General features: G+C 36.4%; 5 protein-coding genes across 6 annotated transcripts; 4 read left to right on the forward strand and 1 right to left on the reverse strand.

The window, feature by feature from the left end:
- The first annotated feature begins 66 nt into the window (after window positions 1-66).
- LOC141904029 (mitotic spindle assembly checkpoint protein MAD1-like) lies at window positions 67-4,634 on the forward strand. Its single transcript, XM_074792470.1, has 16 exons — window positions 67-199; window positions 585-764; window positions 927-1,084; window positions 1,408-1,590; window positions 1,723-1,847; window positions 2,129-2,210; window positions 2,285-2,415; window positions 2,497-2,655; window positions 2,737-2,823; window positions 2,969-3,113; window positions 3,228-3,413; window positions 3,515-3,594; window positions 3,685-3,733; window positions 3,814-4,027; window positions 4,117-4,307; window positions 4,384-4,634. Coding segments are annotated over exons 1-16 (2,142 nt in total). The 5' UTR covers window positions 67-198; the 3' UTR covers window positions 4,555-4,634.
- Window positions 4,635-4,934: 300 nt separating this feature from the next.
- On the reverse strand, window positions 4,935-7,071 carry LOC141903768 (enoyl-CoA hydratase, mitochondrial-like). Its single transcript, XM_074792061.1, has 8 exons — window positions 6,979-7,071; window positions 6,438-6,632; window positions 6,224-6,351; window positions 5,918-6,017; window positions 5,715-5,819; window positions 5,356-5,475; window positions 5,207-5,274; window positions 4,935-5,124 (listed from the first exon to the last, which is right to left on the reverse strand). Exons 1-8 carry the CDS (start codon window positions 7,064-7,066, stop codon window positions 5,059-5,061), a joined length of 870 nt encoding a protein of 289 aa, XP_074648162.1. The 5' UTR covers window positions 7,067-7,071; the 3' UTR covers window positions 4,935-5,058.
- Window positions 7,072-7,344: 273 nt separating this feature from the next.
- On the forward strand, window positions 7,345-12,873 carry LOC141904593 (neuroligin-4, Y-linked-like). The gene is made up of 12 exons (XM_074793206.1): window positions 7,345-7,670; window positions 7,762-7,905; window positions 8,270-8,429; window positions 8,722-8,913; window positions 9,302-9,510; window positions 9,712-9,886; window positions 9,974-10,152; window positions 10,307-10,360; window positions 10,449-10,539; window positions 10,614-10,776; window positions 10,864-11,030; window positions 11,238-12,873. The coding sequence occupies exons 1-12, from the start codon at window positions 7,398-7,400 to the stop codon at window positions 11,438-11,440; spliced, it is 2,010 nt and encodes a 669-aa protein (XP_074649307.1). The 5' UTR covers window positions 7,345-7,397; the 3' UTR covers window positions 11,441-12,873.
- Window positions 12,874-13,062: 189 nt separating this feature from the next.
- LOC141903386 (nuclear protein localization protein 4 homolog) lies at window positions 13,063-18,555 on the forward strand. The gene is made up of 13 exons (XM_074791501.1): window positions 13,063-13,172; window positions 13,348-13,431; window positions 13,529-13,644; window positions 14,093-14,320; window positions 14,551-14,599; window positions 14,681-14,775; window positions 14,858-14,981; window positions 15,174-15,515; window positions 15,609-15,735; window positions 15,821-15,981; window positions 16,549-16,722; window positions 16,981-17,212; window positions 17,469-18,555. Exons 1-13 carry the CDS (start codon window positions 13,158-13,160, stop codon window positions 17,633-17,635), a joined length of 1,914 nt encoding a protein of 637 aa, XP_074647602.1. The 5' UTR covers window positions 13,063-13,157; the 3' UTR covers window positions 17,636-18,555.
- Window positions 18,556-18,808: 253 nt separating this feature from the next.
- On the forward strand, window positions 18,809-25,888 carry LOC141904001 (WD repeat domain phosphoinositide-interacting protein 2-like). 2 transcript variants are annotated; one of them, XM_074792429.1, is made up of 10 exons: window positions 18,809-19,000; window positions 19,263-19,345; window positions 19,428-19,594; window positions 19,863-20,057; window positions 20,430-20,593; window positions 20,969-21,088; window positions 21,926-22,090; window positions 22,196-22,303; window positions 22,388-22,605; window positions 23,579-25,888. In XM_074792429.1, exons 1-10 carry the CDS (start codon window positions 18,930-18,932, stop codon window positions 23,692-23,694), a joined length of 1,407 nt encoding a protein of 468 aa, XP_074648530.1. In that variant the 5' UTR covers window positions 18,809-18,929; the 3' UTR covers window positions 23,695-25,888. The 2 variants fall into 2 exon arrangements, with proteins under 2 accessions (XP_074648530.1, XP_074648531.1); XM_074792430.1 differs by having other exon boundaries at window positions 22,388-22,527.
- The last annotated feature ends 31 nt before the right edge of the window (window positions 25,889-25,919 follow it).

Consider the following 25,919-nt stretch of genomic DNA (forward strand, 5'->3'; position numbering starts at 1 on the left):
ATCATTCGGTTACGAAGCAATACACTTGAACCAAAGCGACTGTGGACCAATTAAATTCAAATTCAATGAAAAGAAAAATAATACAAATCCTCAATAATAAATGGAATAGTAGCCAATAGTCTATGCAAATCTAGGCTGGGAAGTAAAGGATTACTGAACTACTTCAATCTGTTGAGCTGCTTTCACGAATAATCGATCAGTGAGTAGCAGTTGTAGTATGTCTAATTACGGCTAAAAATCCTAAACAAAATGTGTCCTTTTTATTTGCCTGTTTATGCTAATTACCGAAAGAAACCATCATAGGCCTTTTGCATCGACTGCTACGGAAGCCCTGAGACCCCACTCGGCTAGTCTGAATAACAAACGTTGTTGCCGTTATGGTCCCTGGAGGCAGCAGGCAGATACTAAGTTAGTTACCTTTTTATAATCGGATGCCGATGGGCTTATATAAACGATGGTATAAGCCAATGTGGTTTGTGAAAATATCCAATCATGAAACTAAACCACAGTCAAGTTACCGACTAGCAGATGCTAAACGAAGAAAGCCTTGAAGTTTTCCTTTTATTATAAATTCTCTATTACAGTGAATACCTCGGACGACGATAACACTGTTGTACTGAGTATGATGCAAGGCTATAATGAATTCCTCACTAACGCCGCCGCTGGACCGAGAAGTAGACATTCATCGAGGCTGGACTTCTCGCAGCGAAGTTCATTCGGCGGTATCAATGAAACTGGAAAAGCTAGCATGAAATCTCTGATCGGTAAGCTTCATCTCTCGGTCATCCTTATTACGGTTCATCTCGGTAAAATACGTCATCTCGGTAATAAGGATGACCCTCATCTCTTCTCTCGAGAAGGCCTATTATTGTGTAAGCAAAGATATGTCATCATTTTGAAGATGATGTTAATGGAACATTTTTTAGAAAAACAAAAAGATGAAAGAAAAAAGGAGGTAGACCTTATCTCGGCCAAGAGTAAGATAACCCAGCTAGAGGCTTCGATATCTAGCGAGAAGATGCAAAGCAAGCGCGCTCGTATTGAGTATGAACAGGACTTCAATCAATTGAAGTCAGATTATCAGGTGAGATGTGACTTGAAACCGTTCAACGCCGAATTTATTCCGTCAAGGAAAATCAAATCTGATTTTAAGCCGGATAGATTTGTCTCAATTGATTTAGGGTGGTAGTCATATATGATTTTATCTACCTGTCCTATAGTTAGTTACCTAATCGTTGGTGGTAAGCTTTTTACAATCGGATGGGCTTACACCAACGTATATATATATATATATATATGTGGTTTGTAAAAAATATCCGATCGTGAAACTAAACCACAGACAGGTTTACTGACTACCTGTCCTGGTGGTTTGCTGTTCATTAGTTGAAAATGTTCTTCAATTTACAGAAATCGATCACTGCACAAACTAATCTCGAGCAACAGATTCGTATTTTGACGCACAAAGAACAACAGGCTAAAGAGGAAATTTCGGAATGTCGAAAGAATCTAAACACGATGAAATCCGCCCATGATCAAAAGTTGATCAGTCTTCAGAAGGAACGATTTGAGTTGGAAATGAAACTACAGGAGGTATGTGTGTTTTGGCCGATGTTCGTTCCGGAATCTGCAATCCTCATCTTTGGATGGCTATTCTTCAAACGTATCAATTTTTCGAATGAATAAGATCATTAAAATCGTTTTTACATTATTCGCTATTTATAGGCGAATGATTTAGCGCGAGATAACATCAAAAAGTTGGAACACCAACTGATGCGTCAAGAGACTGAAACGAAAATCTGTCAAACTGAACTCGACGATGCTCAAGAGCAGTTACAACTAGCACAGAAGTGAGTAGTTTTGTGATTCAGGGCGGCTACTTGCCTGGAAATCAGAAATGTCAGGGAAAAAGCAAAAAATGCGGAAAAGACAGGGATATTGGTCGAGATTGTTTTGAGAAAAATCAAACAGATTTGTTTTATAAAATATTTGGCTTGTAAATTGATAGGATTCTTAGCAGATTGAGTCAGGGGAAAAGTAAGTCAAATAAATATGGCCAAACTGCTGTGTACCCCGTATAACAATCGAATTGATAAACAGTTCATTGCTAACAACGATCTTAAAATTTCAGACGTAATTCAGAATTGAAGCTTGATTTACAAGAATTAGAAGAGCTGCGTATAACTGCCCAATGCGCTACTCAAAAGGCACACGTAAGTTGAATTGAATACAGAGTTACAAACACTACGTTCAAAGGCTTATTTCTAAACTTATATCGTTTGTACAGGATTTAGAATTGGAAGCGAACCAAACCCGCGATGAAAGCATTCAAGTGAAAGTGATGGCCGAGAAGTTGTCGAGATTTCCTGAACTCGAAAATAAGATACTATTCTTAACGGAAGAAAATATAAGATTAAAGTATGGCATGTACAGTACACATGTTTGTTATTGCGATATTGATCACCGGAGTTGTTTCGATAAGTTAGAAATTCTTTCTAGGGATATGCAAGAAAATATTCACCTGATTCGTGAAGAGAAAGAAAGCTTGAAGCAGAAATTAGAAAGGGCTGAAAAACGTCTGTTAGATTTCGACAAATTGCAAGTTAATCACGAGAACACTTTGGCAAAATTAAATCAGCTCGGATCAGTGGCTTCTGGGTAAAGATATTGATTCATTGTTACACACATTAAACAGTTTTTCAACATCGGGGTATCGTAATCTGTTTTTTTTTTTTTCAGCTCTTCATCAGACGTTGGTAAAAGACTGGCCGATCTTCAACGCGAACACGTGTTACTCGTTGAGAAACAAGGGCAGATGCAAACTGAGTAAGCATATGTAAAATTATCGTCAAATCTAGACATAAGCTGATATTAGCTCGGGCTTTACAGAACTATCGAAATATAAGAATATTTTGCTACTGGAATGGGATCAGACATGTCGTCTTCATCTTTACTATGTTTTACCGCGTAGAATGCACACAGCTGAACGACAGTGCCAACAATTCCAATCAAAGATCAAGTCGATGGAAGCTGCAAAAGAAGAAGATAAGAAAACCTTTACTCGACTCGCAGACCACGTTCGACGTTTACAGAAAAAACTTATTCTAATCAGTAAGGTAAACACCAAAACTCGCGCGCAATATTTTGGAGTTCTCTGAGCAGTTCTTAAGTTTATTGGCATGGGAGTTAAATGATTACAAATGAAATCACATTCATCATGAATATTGTAGGAACGCGATGGTTACAAATCGATGTTAAACTCTTATGAAAGTGAAGTGACCATCGATGTGAATGCGCAATTTCAAAAACGTGTCTCTGAGTTGGAGGAAGTGATCGAGGCATACAGAACCCAAACTACTAATCTAGAAACAGAAATAACTAACCTAACGAAGCAGTTGACGGACACCAATTTTCAGGTACTGGTATTTTGAATCCCTAGTAGTCCTTAGATTTGGTATCAATTCAGCTTTTGAGTTTCATGTTGCTTATCGACTGTAAATGAATGACTCAATTTCAGTATCAAAGACAGAGCTCCTCAAATAAAGTTGAAAATACAATTTCGTTGGAAGCTGATCAAAAAATGATAATCGAATTGAGGTTAGTTATTTGGAAAACTCAATTAAATATACCGGCTTATATTGTATTGAGTGTTAGGATTATCATTTAATTGATTGCTGTAAATTTTAGGGAGAAAATTGTTGAATTAGAGGATCGACTTGAGCAAGGGCATTTACAGGTATCTTAACATGGTTGTTATGAGGACAAACATCTGAACAGTCATGATATGAAATGTGTAATTTTTGAAATAATTTCCAGGGTGATTATGATCGCAAAGAAACAAAAGTGTTGCATTTCAAAATGAATCCGGGGCACATGCGACAGAAAGAACGTAGTCAAGAGATAACAAAATTAAGAGAAGAAAATGAAAAGATGAAGGCGCTTTTGAACGAACAGAGTAACGTTAGTGATCTTACACTTCAAATCGGCAGTTCAGTCAGAGACAGTGGTGCAAACAGTAAACAAGTTGAAGGTTGGTTGTATGAGATTTCTAAATATCTGATCTACCCTAGGTCTCTTTTTCTAGGTCCGTTTTTGCAAATTCTCCACTTTATTCCGTAGATTTGAAAACTCAACTGTCATCAGCCGAACTGAAGAATCAACGACTAATGGAAGCTTTTAAACAGAAAAGTCATGAATTCCGGGAAGTTTGCTATCAGTTGATGGGTTATAAAGTGGATATTCCAGCTTCGAATCAGTATAGATTAATGAGCATGTATGCAGAATCTCCAACTGACTACCTTATATTTCAAGTAAGTTCTTTGATGTCAAAAATATTCAAATGAGATGAAGTGATTCGATTAAAACTTATGCCTTGAAATATTTCAGCAAGCCCAACGCAGAGAACTTCAGTTGTTGGAAACTGATTTTTCGAGCTGTTTAAAGGATATGATCGCGAGTACTCTGCAACGACAGCAGAGCATTCCTGTGTTTCTCAGTACATTGACTTTACAATTATTCAACCAACAAACGATGATGGACTCAACAATGATGACTTAGCATTCAATTCATCTCACCTATTTTGTAAATGATGTACGCATTGAATATGTCTTGTTCTATGCAGTAAATATTTAATATTGAAAGAGAAAGAATTTTGTAGTTTGATAATGAAATGTACTTGTTATTTGTGTAAATAATGTGTAAATAAAATAATTCGTATTGCATTTTACATTTTGTCTCAATTATTATTCCCCAGAGTGATAGAAATTCGGTCAATCTTCAACAGTCAGTCAGTGTTCAACACTTGAATGATGTCCACAGTATCAGAAGGAACAGTTTTCTATCATTTCATTGATACCAGTGAACAGTCCAGCTCCAAAACTGAGAAGATGATGGAAATTAACTAGAATATAGTCAAACAACAATGAACATTATACTTCACTACCATTTTATTCATATGTAAAACGTGGATGCAAAAGTCTACACAGCAGAATACACACTGGTTACTGGTTCTCTAGCTAAGCGATGAATAACAATGTCTCAATATATCACATTATTGGATCATCACTTGTCTGTGAAATTAGCAGGTCGCTTTTCAATAAACGCCGTCATTCCTTCCTTACAATCATCCTAAAATTCATACAAAATGCAACCGTATTATCAAGATTTTGAATGTAGAATAGGAATCGTTTATAGTTTATGGATAATATACCGTTGCGAATGTTGCCTGGAAAAGCCTTCGTTCAAAATCGAGACCTTCCTTTAACGTCATTTCGTAAGCTGTATTAGAAACAAGAAGTTCAGATACCGGTAATAAGAAAAAATACAAATGAAGCATGACCACTCCGTAATCAAACTTACATTTATTGACCGCTTCCTTTGCCATAGCAACTGTAATTTTAGAATGGTTGGCAATTTTTTCTGCAGTTTTCACAGCTTCATCGACTAACTGATCAACTGGGAATATTTTACTCACTAGACCTGAAAAAACGTAAATAAGATAATCATGATTATACAGGGTTCCTACGACTCCTTGATTCCTTAAGAACTGTTTCAGAAAGGAATATGCTTGAAACTCCATATGAGATTCAGAAATTTCAGATTTTCTCCTTTAAACTTCTTATGTCTAGGAATGAATGATCTGTAGACACCTGGTTAAAGGACCAGAAAAAAATTACAGGTGTCAAGAATAAGCAATCGAAATATAGCTCATGACGTACCGGCCTTTTCTGCAAAATCTGCTTTCACGCGATCACCAGTTAAAACAATTTCCATAGCTTTTGATTTACCAACAGCTTGGGTCATTCTCTGAGTTCCTCCAGCGCCTAATGATGCAAAAAAAAGAAAATTTTGATGAATGTGGATGTGCTCTATCTACGTTCTGCATACAGATTATTTCAATCATAAATGTAAAAAGATTTACCAGGAATTGTTCCGAGTAGAATTTCGGGCTGACCGAACTGAGCTTTTTCACCGGCATAAATTATATCACACATCATTGCCAATTCACAACCACCGCCCAACTATAAAATCAATATTACAGAAACTTTGAGGCAATTCATTACAGAGTGCTAACTTTTTGCCCCATCCTTTGTTTAAATCGTTACAATAAATTAATTTTTATAAATCATGTATTCAATTCATAAAAATGGCCTGGTTGAGTTTTCCAGGTCAGTGGGACATCTGCATCAGAAATTTTGCAAGTTAAGTAAATCATATTTGATCTTACAGCGAATCCATTGACTGCAGCGATGATTGGTTTCCGAGTATCAGCCACGCCTGCCCAGTGTGCGAGAAAATTTGAACGGTATATCTCATTAAATTTACCTCCGCACATCTGTTTGATATCAGCACCAGCTTTAATGAAAAAGGAATATTCGATATTTGATTTTTTCTAGTTTTAGTCAATGATATCGAGGAGTTCTCATTTAGTCAGTCTTTACCGGCGAATGCTTTCTCGTTACCAGTCAACACAATGGCTCCAACTTGATCATCGTGATCAAACGATTTTAACGCGTCCAACAGTTCGCAGAAAAGTTCATCGTTTAATGCGTTCAATGCCTTCGGTCGATTTAACTGGATATATCCAACATTCTGCTTTTCACCTTTCTTCTCAACGAGGATGTTTTTGTAGGTACCTGAAATTAAGAGAAATGTACGTAGTAAATGGTAAAAGGTGTGGATCATTACTTAGTATCGTTTTCCTTAAATAATTCGATTAGGATTTAGTAGGTTAGGCAATACAATCTTCACTTGAGGGACAGCTAAACTGCAGTCGCAATGGATTTTTGGAAATGTTTAGATGTGTATGTAGTGGTTAGGCAAATGCCAAAAGATAAATAAATTTTCTTTGTAATTGAACTTGTTCTACGTTCTACCGACCGGCAATCCAATGTTCAGACCTGATACTGGTCTGGTGAAACATGGCAGTCCAAAAGAATAATCCCAAAATGCAACTTGAAGAAATTTCAAAACATTTCTTACCGGTTGACATGCATCTCAAACCAAATGAAGCAGTTTGCAACGATTTAGAATGAATATTTCTGATAACTCGCGAAACAATCGACGCCATTTTGTCCAGAGTGCAAAAAAGGTCACATGATTCAGATAGTTTGAGGTAACAAAACGCTGATGAAGGAAAATATTGGCAAAATATCTTTGTAAACTATTTCGCTACTTAAATAACTTTTTTGTATAGCTATAATGTTTCAATGTAAAAAGTCTGCAAGTCATTCAAGGTGACATGTCCCTTTAGCTCATATTTACGGGATTCGACACTCAGCTGGTTGTTGTTTGAGACCCGCAGTGCTCTGCGCCTGTTTTCGATCTCGAGAATAACCCGGAAATGAGTGATTCATTCTCGATTCAAGAAGGCTTGGGGATGAAGGAAAAACGATAAAATAATGAGGAATATCTGGCTGATTTTGGTGTTTAATGGACTCGTTTTAAACGTGCAATCGATAAGAGATACAGCACCTACAGCATGGAGACGACACATCCGTCACACAAACGCAGAACCTTTCGAACTTCCACCGAGAATCGAAACTAAATACGGCAATGTTCACGGAAACGCGATTTGGCTAAAAGAAAATAAACAAGTGCACACATTTCTGGGCGTGCCCTATGCAAGAGCACCGATAAATTACCCCCAATTTAATTACAACCTTCGTTTCCAGGTATGAAATAACGCCATTTCAAGTCTTTATTTACCTTTTTGGGAATCTTGAAATGAAACTAATGTTTTGATGAATTCAATATTTGTTTCAGCCACCTCAAGAGCCGCAGTATGTATTCCATTGGTATGCCAAATCATACCGTCCGGCTTGTCCGCAGCATAAAAAATATCTACAGACGTTAAAAAACCAAGAGACAAGCGAAAACTGTCTCTTCATGAATATATTCAGTCCATTTGTAAGTATGCAGGATTGAGACACACGGTTGTGAGTTAACTCTGAAAAAATTAATTCATTTCTGTATCTGTATATCAAAATATAGCAGCACGCGCGAGGGATAGAGATATAAGTGAATGTGAGGTCTCCGTAGCACGGAATCCGTCGATGGCTGACTGTTTTGTCACTGAGGTGATTGTCAGAGTCAGTAAGGATTCTGTCTTACACCGCATCACTTCACTCTCGACGAACATTGACAGCTTCATTGTTAGTCAGCCGATTTGCCCTTATTACTCTACCCAGCCAGAGTGGTTTTCTTAAGTCAAATCTCGACTCAGAACTCTAGTTTCTAGATTCTAGTATTATATGATAACTTTGTATTTCAGTATACGGATGAGCCGCCTTTCAATCATAAACTATTTCCTGTAATGGTTTATATTCATGGTGGTGATTTTAAAGGCGGTTCTGGTCAGATGTTTCCGGCTGATATTCTGGCCGAGGAAGATTTAGTCGTTGTCACGTTCAACTATAGGTTAAACGCACTCGGTGAGTTTGAGTTCAGCGGTCAAAATCTAAAATTCATAAGTTTTGTTTATGAAATGTTTTCTGAATTCATTTCTAATTGTTTTAATTTAATTGCAAATTTTGATGGATACCTAGTCAAATGCAGCCCCTCAATTAATTGAAGAATTATTCATTTGGAAAATTTCTCAGTAACGTGTTAGTGGTTTCATTTCATGATCGGATATTTCTGTTGGTATAAGTCCATCAGATTATGAAAGCTTACCATCAATGATTAGGTAAAAACTAACCAATACTTTCTTTGCCATTTTACCAGGATTTCTCAGCACCCAAGATCGCCATGCGACCGGTAACTATGGGTTTTTGGATATGATCCAAGCTCTGCGTTACGTAAATTCTCAAATTCGTCAGTTCCGCGGAGATCCGAATCGTGTTACTATTGTTGGTCACGGTTCAGGTGGTATGGCTGTCGGACTACTGTTAGTTTCACCACTATCAAGAGATACTGGTAAGAAAAAATTATATCCATGAATCTTAATTTTCTGGATCAAATTGCATATTTACAGCGGCATTGTTTCCTGGCTGAATCATCTTTTTACTGTAGATTATAATGTCCCTAAAATTGATTAGCCCTGCTGACTGGTTAATACCCTAAAGTGCTGGAGAAATTTTGATGATTCCACACGACCAGTGAGTGGCATATCGCTATGATGCATCTACACTGCGGTGCGATGTACTAGCAAATTCTATCATTGATGTATACGCCGCCATGTGGTGTAGACACGGCAGAATGACACGGCTGGAAAAAATTGAAAATTGCTTTGATCTGTTTCCTAAAATGTACCTGATTCAAAGACTCTCCAGTTGACAGCTGTACATCTATTTATTTGTTATAGGTTTATTTCATCGTGCTATCGCTATGAGCGGTAATGATCTGTGTGAATCGGCTGTCATAATGCCGGATTACGCACCGGCCGAGTACGCTCGCGAATTAGCGTACAAAGTCGGATGTCCTGTCGAAAATAACGATCGTATGATGGATTGCCTTCGAAATTATCGAACTGGTGATGAAATAGCATTAGCTGCGGAAGATGTTCCAGTTCGGGTAAGTTCAAAGTGTTGTACCGGGTACACTGTTGTCAGGGTGAACACTGAACTGGAAAACTCAGGGAATCGGAAAAATCTAGAAAAAAATCAAGGAAAACTAAGGGAATTTGTCAAATTTTACCAAAACCTGGAAAACTCAGGGAATTGAATAATGCTATTGACCATGTATTTCTTTATCTGTATGTAATTCACTTTTCAGTGGGGCTGGTATGGGTATATTGGAGGTCCATGGGGTGCATCTATCGATGGACTAAATCCTGGATACAGTCCATCTTTTCTTCCCGAGCATCCTCGTGTTCTGCGCAAAAAAGGATTGTTTTCTCGTGTGAGACTGATGGCTGGAATTGCTATGGACGACGGCTCTTACTATCTGAGTGAGTATATTTTCCTCAAACTTTCCAGATTAGAAATATTATTTTTCTGATGCTTCATAAAATGACTTTGTTCTGTGGTATTCTCAGAGGGAATTCCAAACGTGGCGAATGGTTTAACGCGAGCTCAGTTTAGGGAGCGTATTAGCGGCTGGTTGTGGTCTCGCGGAGTACGAGATATTCAACGAGTAACAGACGCGCTGGAGACTGAATACACTTACTGGAGACAACCTCGTAATGTTACCTGGCGTAGGCAGATGATGGTCGATGTAAGTAGTAGCCACTCGGTAATTGAGATAAATGAAACATAATTTTAAAAACCCGGGGCTTGTTGATAATTAACAGATTTTGAATCATTATTCAATTTCACGGATCAAAGCCATGACTATATAATTGATATTTAGTTTTCATGTTTATTTTCAGTTATATACCGATAGAACTGTTGGCTCCTGTACTGATGAAGTTTTAAAATTCTCTGTAAGTATACCCCCGATATATGATGTAGGCCTACTGAATTTGTATGATTAATAATTGATTATCGATATGTATATTTCTATTCATAAAGGCCAAGTATAATGTGACCTCGATGTATCTGTTTAATCACACTTCCAATGCAACACAAGTGAAACCAGACATTGTGCCTCCTGCCTGGATGGGTACGTATAAATCGTTACCTGTATTTACCTATAAAGCACTGTCAATTATATCACAATTTTTTCCTTTATCTTAGGTGTTTATCACGGATCTGAAATACAGTATATCATAGGCAAACCCTATTTGAATGACAAATTGTACAACTGGACCGGAATTCGAGAGTTCCCTCGCTACAACGACTTAGATAAAAACATATCCGACTATGCAATTACTTTGTGGACTAACTTTGCCAAATACGGGTAGGCAGACTCTTAATTCCTACATAAATCACGATGAGAGTAGCTTTTTGAATAGCTGAAACTTCACAATGTTTTGTAATATTTCAGAAATGGTACACCGGTATTAGTCAAAAATAATACATGGCTTCCGTTCAAATTGAACAATTTGACATATCTGATGGTACAGAATAATACGTACGTTTATAAAGATTATCGACAACCTTATTACGCTTTCTGGAGAAACTATTTTCATCTGATCGCGAAGGCTCCATTGCGTAAGTAATACAAATTAATTAATTCATCAAAGTTCATTCGATAAATTAATTACTTCATATTATCATAAATTCATAGACTTTTATTTCGGTTTCATCTAGCTTCACTTATGAAAACTAGCAAAAACCCCATTAGACTTTAAACTTGAATAAGCTCACTTTTGTCCATATTTTCATGCTGTATTAAAAAAAACCCAACTTTCATTTCAGTTACGACTACACCGTTCCCGACAGTGCTCGCGCCGGCCGAGGTCCGGGTGTCAACCTGGACTCTCGGTGGATTCGCTGTGCTGCTTATTATCATTATCCTAGCGATGGGAATAGCGTTATGTCACAAGCGTAAACCGCCGTACAGAGAGGAAATCGATGCTGAATATTCGCCACCCGATCTATTGCGCAATAACAGTTTCTGACAGGACTCACAATGTCGTCTGGCTGATAATGTCTACTAACTCTACTTTATAAATGTGCTGTAGAAAAACTGGAATCTGTTTCACAAATTTGGGTGGATAATAAATTCATTTCGTAATTAATAGATAATTGGCTTTGAATTAACGCAGTGAGACAGGTTCCAAGTCCAGTTTCGGGAAAAGTTAAACTCAAGATTTTCTATGAGACTGGACTGTAGTTAGTAGTTTGGAAGTGATTAGATTGCTTATGACATTAACATTAACAGCTGGATTGGCATTGGTATGATTAACGAAACTATTTCTTAAAACATCTCGAATCCTTGGTACTAAACCATATAGTATACTGGCATGAAGATCTATGCACAAAGTACGTATAAAAAGTACTGCATTACTAAATAGGCATATCTATAATTATAGTGTGACATGTTTAGTGTAATTTGAGTTTTCTGATTTGAACTTAACTGCATGGTCAAAATATATCTTCAGACGTGTTTGTATTGTCTGAACTTAAGAAACCATGTTCTTACAAAGATCTAACCTTTTATTATGAACTAAGGTACATTTTTGTGGTGCAACTGATATTTATATGTAGTAAGGATGGTAAATTGATTTGTATTCAACAATTGCAATATTAACTCTCAATTATTTTTGTATATATCGAAGAAAATATGTGTTTTTATACTAGATTGTGTATAGTTTTATATTATGACAAGTTTATACTGATTAATGATAAATTATGGAAAATATGTTAATTAATCGACATCATGATTGAATTAACAGCGAGAACATTTGCTATTCACTCCGCGAAGGAACAGACAAGTTTTTTAGCTGTCCACCTTCAACCAAGATGTTGTGTAAATATTTGATTTAAAAATGTGATGATTTTGAAGAAATTAGTAACTGCAATTCAGTATGTTAGGCACATTCCTACGTATGCTTTGTTTCCCTCCATAGTTTAATAAAACAAAACTTATTTATAAGTACAAAGATTAATTTATCATTATGTACAGGTATTATTTCACACTATTTTCTGTTTTTCTCGCAAAAATATTTTATTGCTATCGAAAATTATATAGTTGCAGGTATTTATATCTATTTGCTAACGTATATGTGTATACATCTATATGACTGATTTATTTGATCATTTTTGATCATCTGTTTAATGTACTGAAGTAAGTACTTTTTAGGAATATTAGAGAAACTGTATTAAATTTAGGGTGGGTTCAAGAAATTTTTACATATCATGCTGACTTATCCATCCATTCCAGTGAATTACCACACCCACTTAAATGATACTTGTATTTTAAAACAATTTGTACACTGAGTCAGTCAGTCAATTTTCATACAAATATGTACATCTATAACAAACATTTCCATATTTCATAGATTATTGTATTGCATTGTAAATGCTTTTCCTGTCCATTTTATATGTAATAAACACATTCCATTTTTCTTTTAAAATTATTTTTGCATTTAATAGTTTCTTCGGCGTGTGGTCGTCTATAAATATATATTAAATTTGCTAATATACCGCTAGAGTGTAAGAGCGTTTCGTCACACATCATCATTCAACGTCTCGTAACGCTACCTTAGTCCACACACGGCATAGTTCATATTCTGTAGGATCTGTCATCTACAATTTTTCCCTGAATCATCTTTGCGAAGAAATATTTAACCGAAACTTTCCGATCATAGGATTGTGATTGACCCTACTCGAGCGATGTCGAAGAGTATCGTAAGTATTTAGAAATGAAACGGGTAAAACGATGTTTAATCGAGTTTTTTAACAGCTAAACGACGCCGTTTCTAACCGCTAAATCATCGATCGTACTAAGTATCGAAATATACAGATGATGATATGTCTCGTCGACGTGAATTGTTTATCGGGAACTTGACTCCATTTCCTTCAGGTGCTGCGGGTGCAATCACCTGCGCATGGAACAAAACGAATTCAGTCTTCGACAACAGAAAAAGTGCAAGACTTCCTGGAAAAGGTAAGCAACATCTCTCAACAGTTTGGCTCGGAATATCTAACTGGTAAAATTCACCTGCTCAATTGAATGTGATGCCATTTTGATTTATTTTTTGTAGGTAAAAGCAACGTTTAATTTGCCGGGGACGTCTAACTGCATAATCTACAAACAGAGAAATAATACCGATCCGATCAAACCTTCTCGTTCTAAAACTATCACTTCCTATAATCTAAAGTAAGTCAGAAGTGGTAAATCTTTTCCTGCCGTGATGAATTTCATTTTATTCTTATTTTTCAAATCTTATAAAACAAATCGTTGCTTGTCTCAAATATTTAGATTATGTTCAAATCTTTGATTTTCATTGCATACTAAAGTAAATGAACTCTTACTGCTAAAGAAGACACAGAATAGTCAGGGAATTTATTTTTCTTAAAGTTTAAAATCAAGGGAAAAAATAAGTAAAATTTGATGAGATCGCGTGTGTAATTAAACAGTTTCTGCCTATGTCTTATGTGTTGATTCATTATAATTGGATTCTTATCAGATCAAGTCAGGGAAAACATCATATATATCAGGGAAAAGCCAGGGAAAAAAACAAGTCAATTAAGTGGCCCTTCACCCTACTCCTGTTGACCTTCATTAAAAGGGATGTGAACCAATATTGCTGTTTGATCATTTTCAGACATGGTGATATGGTATATCTTTCACTGCTCGATGACAGCGATATGACAGTTACAGATTCAGCGCCCTCTACATCGCACAGCAGTACTACCAGCGCGTCTGCTCAGGATTTCCGTCCAGCGAACAATAAATCGACGAGATCGGCGTCGATTATGGTGATCGAAGATGAAGTCGATATTTCGCTGAATCAAATGGATGGAAAAATTCAACGAGAACGAAACGAACAACTGTAAGATTTTACACAACTCAAACTTCGCTCAATGTTGCTCTATGTGTAATGATTCAATACTGCAGTGAATCCCTCTTATCAGGATTCCTACGGCTCCTAGATTCCTTTGAAGCTCCTTAAATTCGAGCAAAATACTCGAAACTCCTTCAATTTTGACATAAAGATAATTAGAAATTTTTGTCTAGTTTGTATCTGTATAGTTAACTATAAAATAGTTATTCTCTCTACAGATGTCGACATGGACCGAAAGGAAAATGTTTCCATTGTTCATCTTTAGAGGTAAGTTTTCAACCTCCAAAAATCTTTATTTCTGATTCAAGTTTTTTTCAAGTCAGTAATTACGGGTTGTCCTCGTTCTAGCCTTATGATGAAGAGTATTTGAAGACCCGAGATCCACCCATCAAATTCCTCTCATTCCATTCTTATATCAGAAAGTTATGCGGTGGCGCTGATAAGTAAGTGCCTTTTATTATAAATAGTGTACTGATAATTCTTAAGAATCAATTCTTTCAAATATTCCTGCATTTCAATTTCTAGAGGGAAGTTTGTTTCATTAGAAAATCTTAGTTGTAAAATCAAGCCAGGCTGTAAGGAACATCCACCGTGGCCGGGTGGTATTTGTACGAAATGTCAACCTAATGCTGTTACACTCAAGATGCAGGTATGTTAAAAACAATGTTAAAACATCTAAAATGACGTTTCGATCTCACCCTAGAGATCATTGTCAGGTGTGGTAATAAATTCTCGATTTTAGAATTCTTTTAATCTGTAAATAGTGGGTTTTTATCTTATTATCTGTTCACCACGTTTGAGTGTGGTTATCGTACTACAAAATTGTTGTTTGTATTTGCAGCAATATAGACACGTAGACAATGTAATGTTTGAAAATCCGTTTATCGTTGAGAATTTTCTGAACTATTACCGCAGTACGGGTAGTCAACGCATCGGATTCATGTACGGAAAATACGAATATTTCAAAGACGTACCGCTCGGAATTCGCGCGACGGTCGCCGCGATTTACGAGCCGCCGCAGGTGTGCGCGAAAAACAAAATCGAATTATTGGAAGACGTTCGCGAAGAAACTGTCGAGAAAATGGCAAAGGCGCTCGGTTTACGACGTGTCGGGTGGATATTTACCGATCTCGTAGCGGAGGATTTATCAAAAGGAACGGTGAAATGTTTCCGCGGAAACATGGTAATATTTTCCTTCAATTAACCGTTTCAGCGCGTCTACAATAACCTTAGTGAAACGGACTTGAAAGATCAGGAAAATTATTCATATTTTCAGGATGCTCATTTTATATCGGCTGATGAATGTATAATGGCAGCTGATTTACAGAATAAATACCCGAATCCTTGTCGACTATCTCCTGATGGACATTTCGGATCAAAATTTGTCACTGTCGTGGCTACAGGTAGATTAGAAATGAAAAAATCTATACTCAACGATCCTTGATTTTCCCGCCAACTTTTCTAAATGGTATTGATATTATTTTCTAGGTGATGAGAACAATCAGATTCATTTCGAAGGTTATCAAGTAACAGATCAATGTATGGCGTTAGTTCGAGACGATTGCCTCGTTCCGACGTACGACGTTCCGGAACTCGGTTATATTAAAGAATCAACGAATGAGCAATATGTGCCCGATGTATTCTACACTGTAAGTCTCCTCTATTAACTACAAAATCGTTTGTCTATACCGGGTCTGCCCCAGACACTTCTCAGGGTGATTACTTACCCGGAAATCGGGCAAAATTCCGAGAATAGTGAAGGATTTTGTAAAAGAAAAAAAAGCTTAAAATCAGGGAAAAGTCATTGAAATTTGTTGCTATTTAAAGATCGTGCGTAAAATTAAACAGTTTGCACCTATCTTGCACATATTTGACTGGGTTGGATTCTAAGCATATCAAATCAGGAAATAGTCGGGGGGAAGCAAGTCAAATTAAAGTGCTCAATCTGAGTTGTGCTCTAATAACGCTTTATTGGTTATCATAACTTACCGGTACTTGGAATTTCATCACAAGTAAGGCAATTTAATTGATTTTTGACTGGAAACAACTATCTTCCAGCCATAACAAATAGATTCTCTGATCCCCTGAAGTGTGTTGTAATGAGGTTCGGCTGTAGTTACGATTTTCATTAATTGTTGGTTCGTGATAACAAATGACGTATAATTGATTTAGCTGTCCAAAAAGCTTATTGGTCATTATTCATTCGATTGATTTAGATGAAAGATGAATATGGTAATGAAGTGACTAAGTTAGCTCGACCTCTTCCCGTTGAGTACCTACTCGTTGATCTACCAGCCGCGTTCCCGATGGAACAGAAATTTACGTTCACCGGTGGCATCGCTGAAAAACATTTCCCCGTCGGAAATCGTGAGGATATCGGAACTATGCAAGTAAGGGAACGTTTTCAAATCCGAATCAAATGGCTTTTACATATTTAGGGGTCATTCATTTATTACGTACGCATTAGGGGAGGGGGGAGGGGTCAGTGCAATTACGTACTGTAATGCTTAATGTATACGAAAAAATGGCCGATTTTGCGTACAAAGGGGGAGGGGGGGTTGAAAAATTCAAATTTTATGCGTACGTAACAAATGAATGATCCCTTACTTAGAATGAATTTATTTTCACTACTTATGATTTTGTTTCAGGATTTCAATGCTTTTGCTAGTTACATGCACCAGTTTGCTCCCGATAGATTTCTCGAAGCGGTGTCCGATTTCAACCTTCTTCTCTACATGTCGACGTGTGACATGCTGCCGTTGAAAGAACACATGGCTGGTTTACTGGAAGCGGTGAAAAACAAAGACGAAGCTTTGGCTCATCACTGGTCAAAAACAGAAGAATGGCAAACATGTGTTCAACTAATGGATCATATTCAAGGTACATAAATGACTTTGACGGGTCTAGACTGATTTATTCTCTGTATAGAAGAGGACGACCAATTCCACAATATTGTTGATATTTTAAAATGATTATTTAGTCTTGAGAGTTCGAATCTTTTTTTTATCATCAGTGATATACTAGAACTCGGGCAGGAGCTGTCTTTTTGAATATTCTCTAATTAAGCCCGAATCAATAGAACCGGTCCCTGAAGTAACCCCTATTCATATCATCGTATAATTCTAATATTTTTCAGCTCCGAGTCCACCTCTTTCAAGGGGTACATCGTTTACTGGACCAAATGCATCTCCGCTTCCTCCGATCGGTGCAACTGGCGGTGGCGCCCTCTGGACGTGCGCGCACTGTACTTTCCTCAATCAACCGAACAGAACTGCGTGTGAAATGTGCACTCTACCGAAATAAATCAACGACGATCACTTGATTAAGTGTCGATGGCTTTTCGTGTTTCTTTACGCAGCCTCTCGCGTGCTGTAGTTTATCATCTGGTGGTCCGTCTGCCAGCCGTGTCGGTCGTCTGCCGCCGAACTGCAGAACATCTCTACGATTCACTGCGCTGCCGAAACGCCGCGAAACACGTTTCCGAGATGATTCAAGAAATTAGGAGCTTGCATCGAATGTGATATGATATTAAAAAGAGCATTGTGTTATTAATGTTTATATGTATAGATGAACTTGTTACTAATGACGGGAAATTGAATAAATTTACTCGCGTGATTGAATATGTCGGAGATATTTTAGGTAGAAGATGAAAGTTCTGAGTGCAGATTTCTTTGCACTTCGTTATATACATATATAAATATTGTATGTGTTTGTATTTATTGGTATGTCTACTGTATATGTGATCCTCGAGTTGATAGTTTTCTTGTACACAATTGCTCATTCCCTGGCTCTCACTCGCGAGTTGTGGATTGTAGGTTAATCAATAGTGAAGATTTTTCTCATTCACTATAATTTAAGTGTAATCTTAAAATGAAATTAACTAGAAAAATAAGAAAAAAAGTATTAACTGTATCGAATCGACTTCGGTAATTGCCTTTCTTATTACAAATGTGTATTAAGAAGCTAAATGTTTCGGTTATTCTTTGCTCTAGACGAGTGTATCTCGATTTGGTTGCTTGTTTTTTTGTATGAACTTCTGTAATTCATTTGATTTAAAGAAGATTTTGTTCTCTCGAGTTCATGTGTTAAGAGTGCTAAAAATGGTGCAGCAATTTACTACATCTAACCAATATTCGATTTTAGATTGTCCTCACTTCACCCTATATGATTTATAACGCATCCTGCAATTCTGGAACTGTAATTATTTATGCAAATAAATAAAATACTTGAATAAGAATAACATGTCATTGTGTTTGGGATTTTTTGTTTTTTGTGAAAATCAATCAATATTATAAAACAAATTGAGAAATGAGGCGAATGGCAGCGATAGCACCGCAACTGCTGCCCTCTAGGAGTACATACTGGCGCTAGAGGTTTGTTTACGTTTTCCGCTGCGCCATCTATCGTGAAATATTGTACTACACAGCTGTGACGTCAAACCAATCGGCGAGCCGCTTACAAAACCTATCAGCTGTGGAAGGAAAATGATGACAATTTCATGAAGAAAACTTCAAATTTGACCAGAATTTAACCCGTTAAAGTGGCATAAACCACGTATCACCTCTATAAAGGCGTCGAGAAAGGCTTAGCCGGCCTGATGAACCTAGCAAGTCAAAGTGGAGACGCACCCAATGATCTACTTTTTGTCAATTTTAACCAAGATTGCACGTAAGTCGTGACATTTTTTGTCCTCCTCGATTCATCTAAAACTATAGTCTATAGTCCTATTGCATTTGATTTCGCAATGCACCTCGTTACCTAACTTCATCAATCGACATTTATTCCAGTTTCATCTCTTTATTTTCGATAAATAGTTTTTTGAGGGGTATGAAAGTGCAATGAATAGTGCCTGTATATGGCGCTATGCCTATGGGGGTTCATTTGGAAATTGTCGGTACTTGAATCTAATTCTTTTCTTTTTCATTTGTAGGTCGCTTGCTGTAGGAACTAAAAACGGCTTTAAGCTTTTTTCACTCAGTTCTGTTGACAAACTAGAATTGATCTATGAAAATGGTAAGAAGTGGACCCGAATTATAAACTCTCAATTTATATATACCAAAGTGAAAGAAAAAATGACAACTTTAACATATTTCAGAAGCTGATGATATATCTATTGTTGAGAGGCTTTTCTCCAGCAGTTTAGTCGCCATCGTTAGTTTGTCATCTCCTCGAAAATTGAAAGTATGTCACTTCAAAAAGGGCACAGAAATATGCAATTACAGTTATTCCAACACCATCCTTGGTGTGAAATTAAACAGAATGGTATGTATTGGTTATCTAAATATATCGACCAAAAACATCAGTGGATTTTGACATTTTCTCCTTGAATAATACTCAAAATGTTATTTCACCCAGTCCTGAAAGTGGCCAGTTCACGGTGCTCTGTATACGGCGTGTACTGAGCTCGCGTGAACCCCCACCATGGGTAGCGATAGCGATATAGCACTGACACTAAGAAATTGTGAAATGAAGCCTAAAAAGGGGCTGGTCATACATATCTAAGTGACATTTGACATTTTTATTCTTTCAGAGACTAGTCGTTTGTTTGGAGGAAAGCTTATACATACACAATATCAGAGATATGAAAGTATTGCACACAATTCGTGACACGCCTCCAAATCCTCAAGGTCTCTGCGCGCTTTCTGTCAGCAATGAAAACTGTTACTTAGCTTATCCAGGCAGCAATCGAATTGGAGAAGTGCAAATATTTGATGCCGTGAATTTAGTAAGTTTCGTTAGTTACATTTTAAACAGTATTTAAATGTCTAATACTACTCGTTCATGCAGAAAGCATGCACTAGCTCAGTCAATAATGTCATAAATACCTGATATAGACAGATCTTAAAATGTCTGGCACAATGACCTAATGACATTGCTTTTCTCCATTCAAATTGAGAAATAGGATGACTTTTGCCAATCCTCCAATCGATGTAATACGAATTAGAAATCAAAGTTTTAGCCCAGTCCTAGGCTTTATAAATAGACTGAGTTATGGCACCTGAAAGTCTGTTCGAAGTAGTGAAATAAGTACCGAATATTATAATTTATATATTGCGGTGTTTGTCTGCTATAATGTTTTGATATATTTTATTTTTAGCGAGCGATCACCATGGTACCTGCCCATGACAATCCGTTAGTCGCCATGTCTTTTAATACAAACGGTACACGTTTAGCTACGGCATCCGAGAAGGGAACGGTCATTCGCGTATTCTCAATTCCGGACGCTCAAAAACTGTTCGAGTTTCGACGCGGCGTTAAACGGTAAGAAAAATCTTATTCTCAGTCAATCCTATAGAACCTACGGAGCAAAGTTTGATAGACTGGTAATTTTCATTTCCTTAAAAAAGTCAGGGAATTTTGATGAGATTGCGTGTAAAATCAAACAGTTTTCGTCTTTGTCTTACGTTTCTGATAATTGATTGAATCCTCAACGTATCAAGCCATGGAAAACGACATACATAGGGAAAAAGCAAGTCCAATGAAAGTGGAATGTCAATACAAACTGTGACTGATTACCTAGACTCGGTCCCAATGATTAAATCCCTTAATCCGTACCTGGTCTCATTGATTTGGAGCTAAAGTAAAACTTCAAAAATCAACGACGCAACCTTAATTTCTCTGTTGAATATTTTTCAGGTGTGTTACGATATATTCACTGGCATTTAGTACTGATTCTTCATTCCTATGTGCATCGAGTAATACTGAAACAGTTCACGTGTTCAAATTAGAAACTCAGAAAGATCGATACAATACACAGTAAGTCATATATACCAGACCAGTCCATACATGGGCATTTTTATTACTGCAGGTACACATGGATGCCTATAAAGAATCGATTTGTTTTCCTCATAAGGGGCTAGATCATATCATAGACATATGGTTGTGTGGGTGTAATTGGATGAAATATTATATTTTGAGTACCACCCTGTTAGATGCTATGAGTTTCACCTCAGATAACCTCTGCACTCAGCACAGCTGTTTTGTTAGAATCGGATTCTATAGCTGGCTTACTGAACCGCAGCCAAATGCGGTCAAACTAATGACTGAATTAAACGTGTTCATTACATCCGTAGGCCTAGCATATATATGAGAAATTTAGAGAGAGAGAGACGATGTTGAGGTTTTCATTAAAATCACAGAGTGATACGAATTAGAATGAGCAGAATACGCTGTACTTATATAACGAATTTGGATTTACGCCTATAACTGAAATAGTGTCTGTGATTCATGCTGGGATGTTACAAATAAACCATCACCATATAAAGCAGTGTATGACTTGCTTTTTAGTTATTTAGTAACAGGTTTAACTATGGGTATTGATTATATACATGTAGTTGTGCAGCTGGTTGGATGAGTTGAATACTAAAAATATTGATTCTATTCCATCCACAATACATGCGCGCACAAACTCTACATAACCTCATTAAAAATATTTTAATGATTTAATACAGCTGCTAAAAACTTTCTTTATTTAGAGCTCAATTTGAATTATTAAGATAAAACATTCATACCGAATACATTGAATTGTATCCTTTTTAAACGTTTTGATACTTACCGAATGGAATTATTAGTACATTGTGTTTGATTTCACAGACCCCAGGATGATGGTCAGAGTTGGATGGGTTATTTCAATCAAGCGTTGAAAACATCTGCTAGTTACCTGCCGACTCAAGTATCAGATATGTTAAATCAAGATCGTGCGTTCGCTACTGCTCGGCTGCCGTTTTCAGGACTCAAGAATGTCTGTACATTAGCGCTGTAAGCATATACAATGCGAACCTACATCGTTATTGATATTCGAATCATACGAGCCTATTGCACTTTTCACTTTCAGTCACTTCTAAATCATGGTTTTATTTGTAGGATACAGAAACTGCCACGTTTGTTAGTCGCTTCACAAGATGGATACGTTTATGTGTATAATCTTGATCCTTGCGATGGTGGCGAATGTACTCTCGCTAAACAGCATAGGTTTGTACCAGTTGTCTAAACCAACGATTTTCAACTTTTAAGTTGAATTTTAATTGTGAGCTAAACTAACTATATTTTTGTTAGATTGGACGGTAAAGCTGAACCTAATGTACCCGATCAGACAGTCGGACGTGATGAAAAACCTGTCACATCCGGAGCATCGTCGTACGCCGCAACGGTTAAACGTAGTGAGTCCACCCCTAGCCCGCAAGCTTCCCCTCCAGGTAAGCGTAACCCCTGGGGGCCTCAAAGCTATGCTGAGGCTTTAAGGATGCAAAACGATGACTGGGATGATCCCGGAGGTACGGTATAAGCCATGCCTAATTTTCGTTTGTTCCTCTCGGAATAACGCATGCTTTCGGCTTCTCGGGTTTAATGAGAGATCATAATAAGAGTTAACTGCACTGTGTGTTTAGACGATGTTTCAATCTGCTTCAAACTCTACGACAAATTGGTTCTATTAATATACATACCCTCCGATATTAATACGTATTTTGGTCTTCAAATATTTACCGCGTATGATGTTGGAGTTAAGTTCTTATTCATGCAGTAACAGCATGCTCAATCCTGCCCTTTATTTGTTAACTTCAAACTATACTCCGCTTGTAGTGTTCCGTAGAAATGTGGGCCTTTTACTTTCGAATAAAAGCCCGTACCGATTCTTCAAACCTGTTCCATTTTACAAGTTAATGTACCTTAGATATACGTAACGGGGAATGGCTTAATCTGTGCTTATTTGTGGCTTGTGGATTTTGTACTTTCGTGGAAAGCACAGAGAAAAAAATCAACCTTTTCACTGTATTGTTGTAGCCCTTTTCTCATTGTTCAATTCGGTGAACTGATTTGCCTCAGCGGAGATCTGCTGTTTCTATTGATGAAATCACGAGGATACCAAAAAAATTCATCCAGATCTGAATTGGCCTGGATTACTGTAGATATATTTCATGGATTATTTATTACTACATTACCAGTAATACAGAGTAGCCTCTCCCCAATTTCAAGCTGCGCCTAAAATAAATACTTGCATGCACAGATATTGTTCTAATTCATAGTTACCCAATCATTAAATGAAGATAGAATGATACTGTAGTTAGTTATATCGTGAAATTGTTAATTCATGTTTTGTTGTAAAAATCTATTTGAAAAAGAAATTAAGATATAAATCTTTTTCTATCTATGAATTCCAGTAATAAATGTGTAGTAAATAATAGCAATGTAGAAGAGGGCACGTCATAAGGACATAGGAATTTATTTGATGTTTATCTGTAATTTCAGAATCTCTGCCATATCAAGATGTGGAGGGAGCGATGGGTGGAGCTGAGTCGGGAACGGCACACTTACGCCTAGACGATGATAGCGAATTTCCTCCAATGACTCATAAAAATGACTGAAATGTGAATTTAATACTTAAAACCCTTTTTGAGCGGATGCCATAAATTTGTGGTGAAAAATGGTAGTGGTGAAAAGCAAAAAAAAACAAGAAAATGTGCTAAATACATATTTACAGGCCATTGATTATGTGGGAAAAAATTTTGTATGGAATAATATTCACGAATCTATTTTGATAAAATTTCACCCACGACTTGCTTGAATTTTATTCTAAGATGTTGTCGAAAGCATTGGTGGAATGAGGAAATATGAGTGCGAGTTATCTAAGAAATATTCATAGTTTTAAGTGTAAAAAAATGATGTAGAAAAATACATTTGAATCACCAAAGGATATATCTTTTCTTAGATGATGATAAGATTGAGAATCATAAGAAGTCTTTGCTGGTTTCCAAATTATATTGCTTTCTTTTCGTTCATTGAGAAATTGGTGCTTTAAACGGTATATGAAATTATTAATGACATAGTCCATTATTTTTGGTTGTAATGTTTTCACTTATTTTAAATAATGACATGATTTTGTACAATTTTGATGATTGCAATAAACGTAATGTATCTTCAATCCTACTTAAAAGATTCATCCTAGACTATGATTCGACTATGATCTCTGTTCTGAAATTATACAAAGTAAGGTGGTAATGTATGTGGCCAGTGAGATAAGCGTAGGTCTACTCAATCTCCACTATTGTTTTGTCAAATACCAACGTGAGAAAAATCTGTTCACTGATAGTAAAGTAGCTGGTGAATTACATAATTGTATAATTCTCTAATATTTTACTTACTGAATTTTTGCCCCTTCATTAATAATGTTTTTTGTCTTCGGCAACACCTAATTTGAAATTACATCTACGCATGGTTATTTTAATCAGAAAAGTTTGACTGTGTTAACTCTATGGTATTTATATGTTTTATGATCTCGTGATGATTTTATCTTAAAGTGTCGAAAAAGAAATTCCTTGAGTAAAAACAATGACTGTGGTGCGAGAAGCAGTCTCAATACGATTTGCATAATTTGTTGAAGAGATGATCAGAATTTGATCACTTGCAGGGGTTATTTTTATTGCCGGAATTTATTTCTGAGTTTTCAAAATAAACAAAACTGCTGGAACAATTTAGATCAAATTGAACACGCTTGTCTATTGTATGAGATATTATTTTTGATGTTTATTTTGCTAGAATGATATCCATGTTTATTATAAAATTTGCTATGTTTCGAATTTACTCGAATCATCATTTAGCTCAGTTGAGGTCAGTACCTAATGCTACGACCTGAAAATCCAGGTTCCATTTCCACAGTTGTGAGTTTAGATTCTAGAGTTAACTTCATAAAAATGAACTTATTTCATTCAACTCATCGAATTTAAAATCAACTGTGGAACTGTTGTAAAAATGATGGCTTTCATTTTGAAATCATGTTTCTAATTAACAATCGTTTTTCTATACAATTAGCTTTGATATTGTACACAAATGTTTGCGAACAGATTTAGGTGTTTTTCTATCTTGAACCCTCCATTCAGACATAACATTATGACTTTCAAAGCTAGTACCATTATTTTTTGCGAGAATTCAGAATGAGCTTACCAAAAACATTCTAATTGAAGCCAAGTTCACGCGTGGGTGTGTTTTTGTGTGTCAGTGAAACTTATGCATTTTTCTTTAACTAACTATTAATAAAATGGTTAAGTTTTGTAGGATGGCCTTCATTACTTCAGTTGTATTCATAGTTTACCGTTGAGGTGAATGGGCCTAAAACTTTTAAGGTCTTACGAATAAAGGATTAGGGCAACTATTGATTTTTAGTATAGTTTCATGATCTTATGAGGTGTGAATGATGTATTAAAATCTCTACTTGGTACTATAAACTTAACACTTCATATGGAAAGCAATGTTCTTTAACTATACCGGTACATGTTTGCTATTATGCGCACATCATATTCATATCCTGTCATAGTTATCGAATACACTTGGCAGGTTTTATGTGGATATCTTCACTTGTAAAAAGCTTCCAGTATTTTTGTGAATATCATAATATATTACTACCATAATTAGTTATTGATTATTACATTATTGTATATTGATTGTACATACTGCACATGTATGTAATGTGTATCTTTCAAGGAGCTTGACTCAGAAAATTTAGTTTAGAGCTAAAATTTAAATTGGCTGGCTTCATATTATTAGCAAAATTGTACAATATAGGATTATGTTGTTAAAAATCAATGAGTTTCTC

The sequence above is a fragment of the Tubulanus polymorphus genome, chromosome 4 (genome assembly GCF_964204645.1).
Source record: "Tubulanus polymorphus chromosome 4, tnTubPoly1.2, whole genome shotgun sequence".
Lineage (NCBI taxonomy): Eukaryota > Metazoa > Nemertea > Palaeonemertea > Tubulaniformes > Tubulanidae > Tubulanus > Tubulanus polymorphus.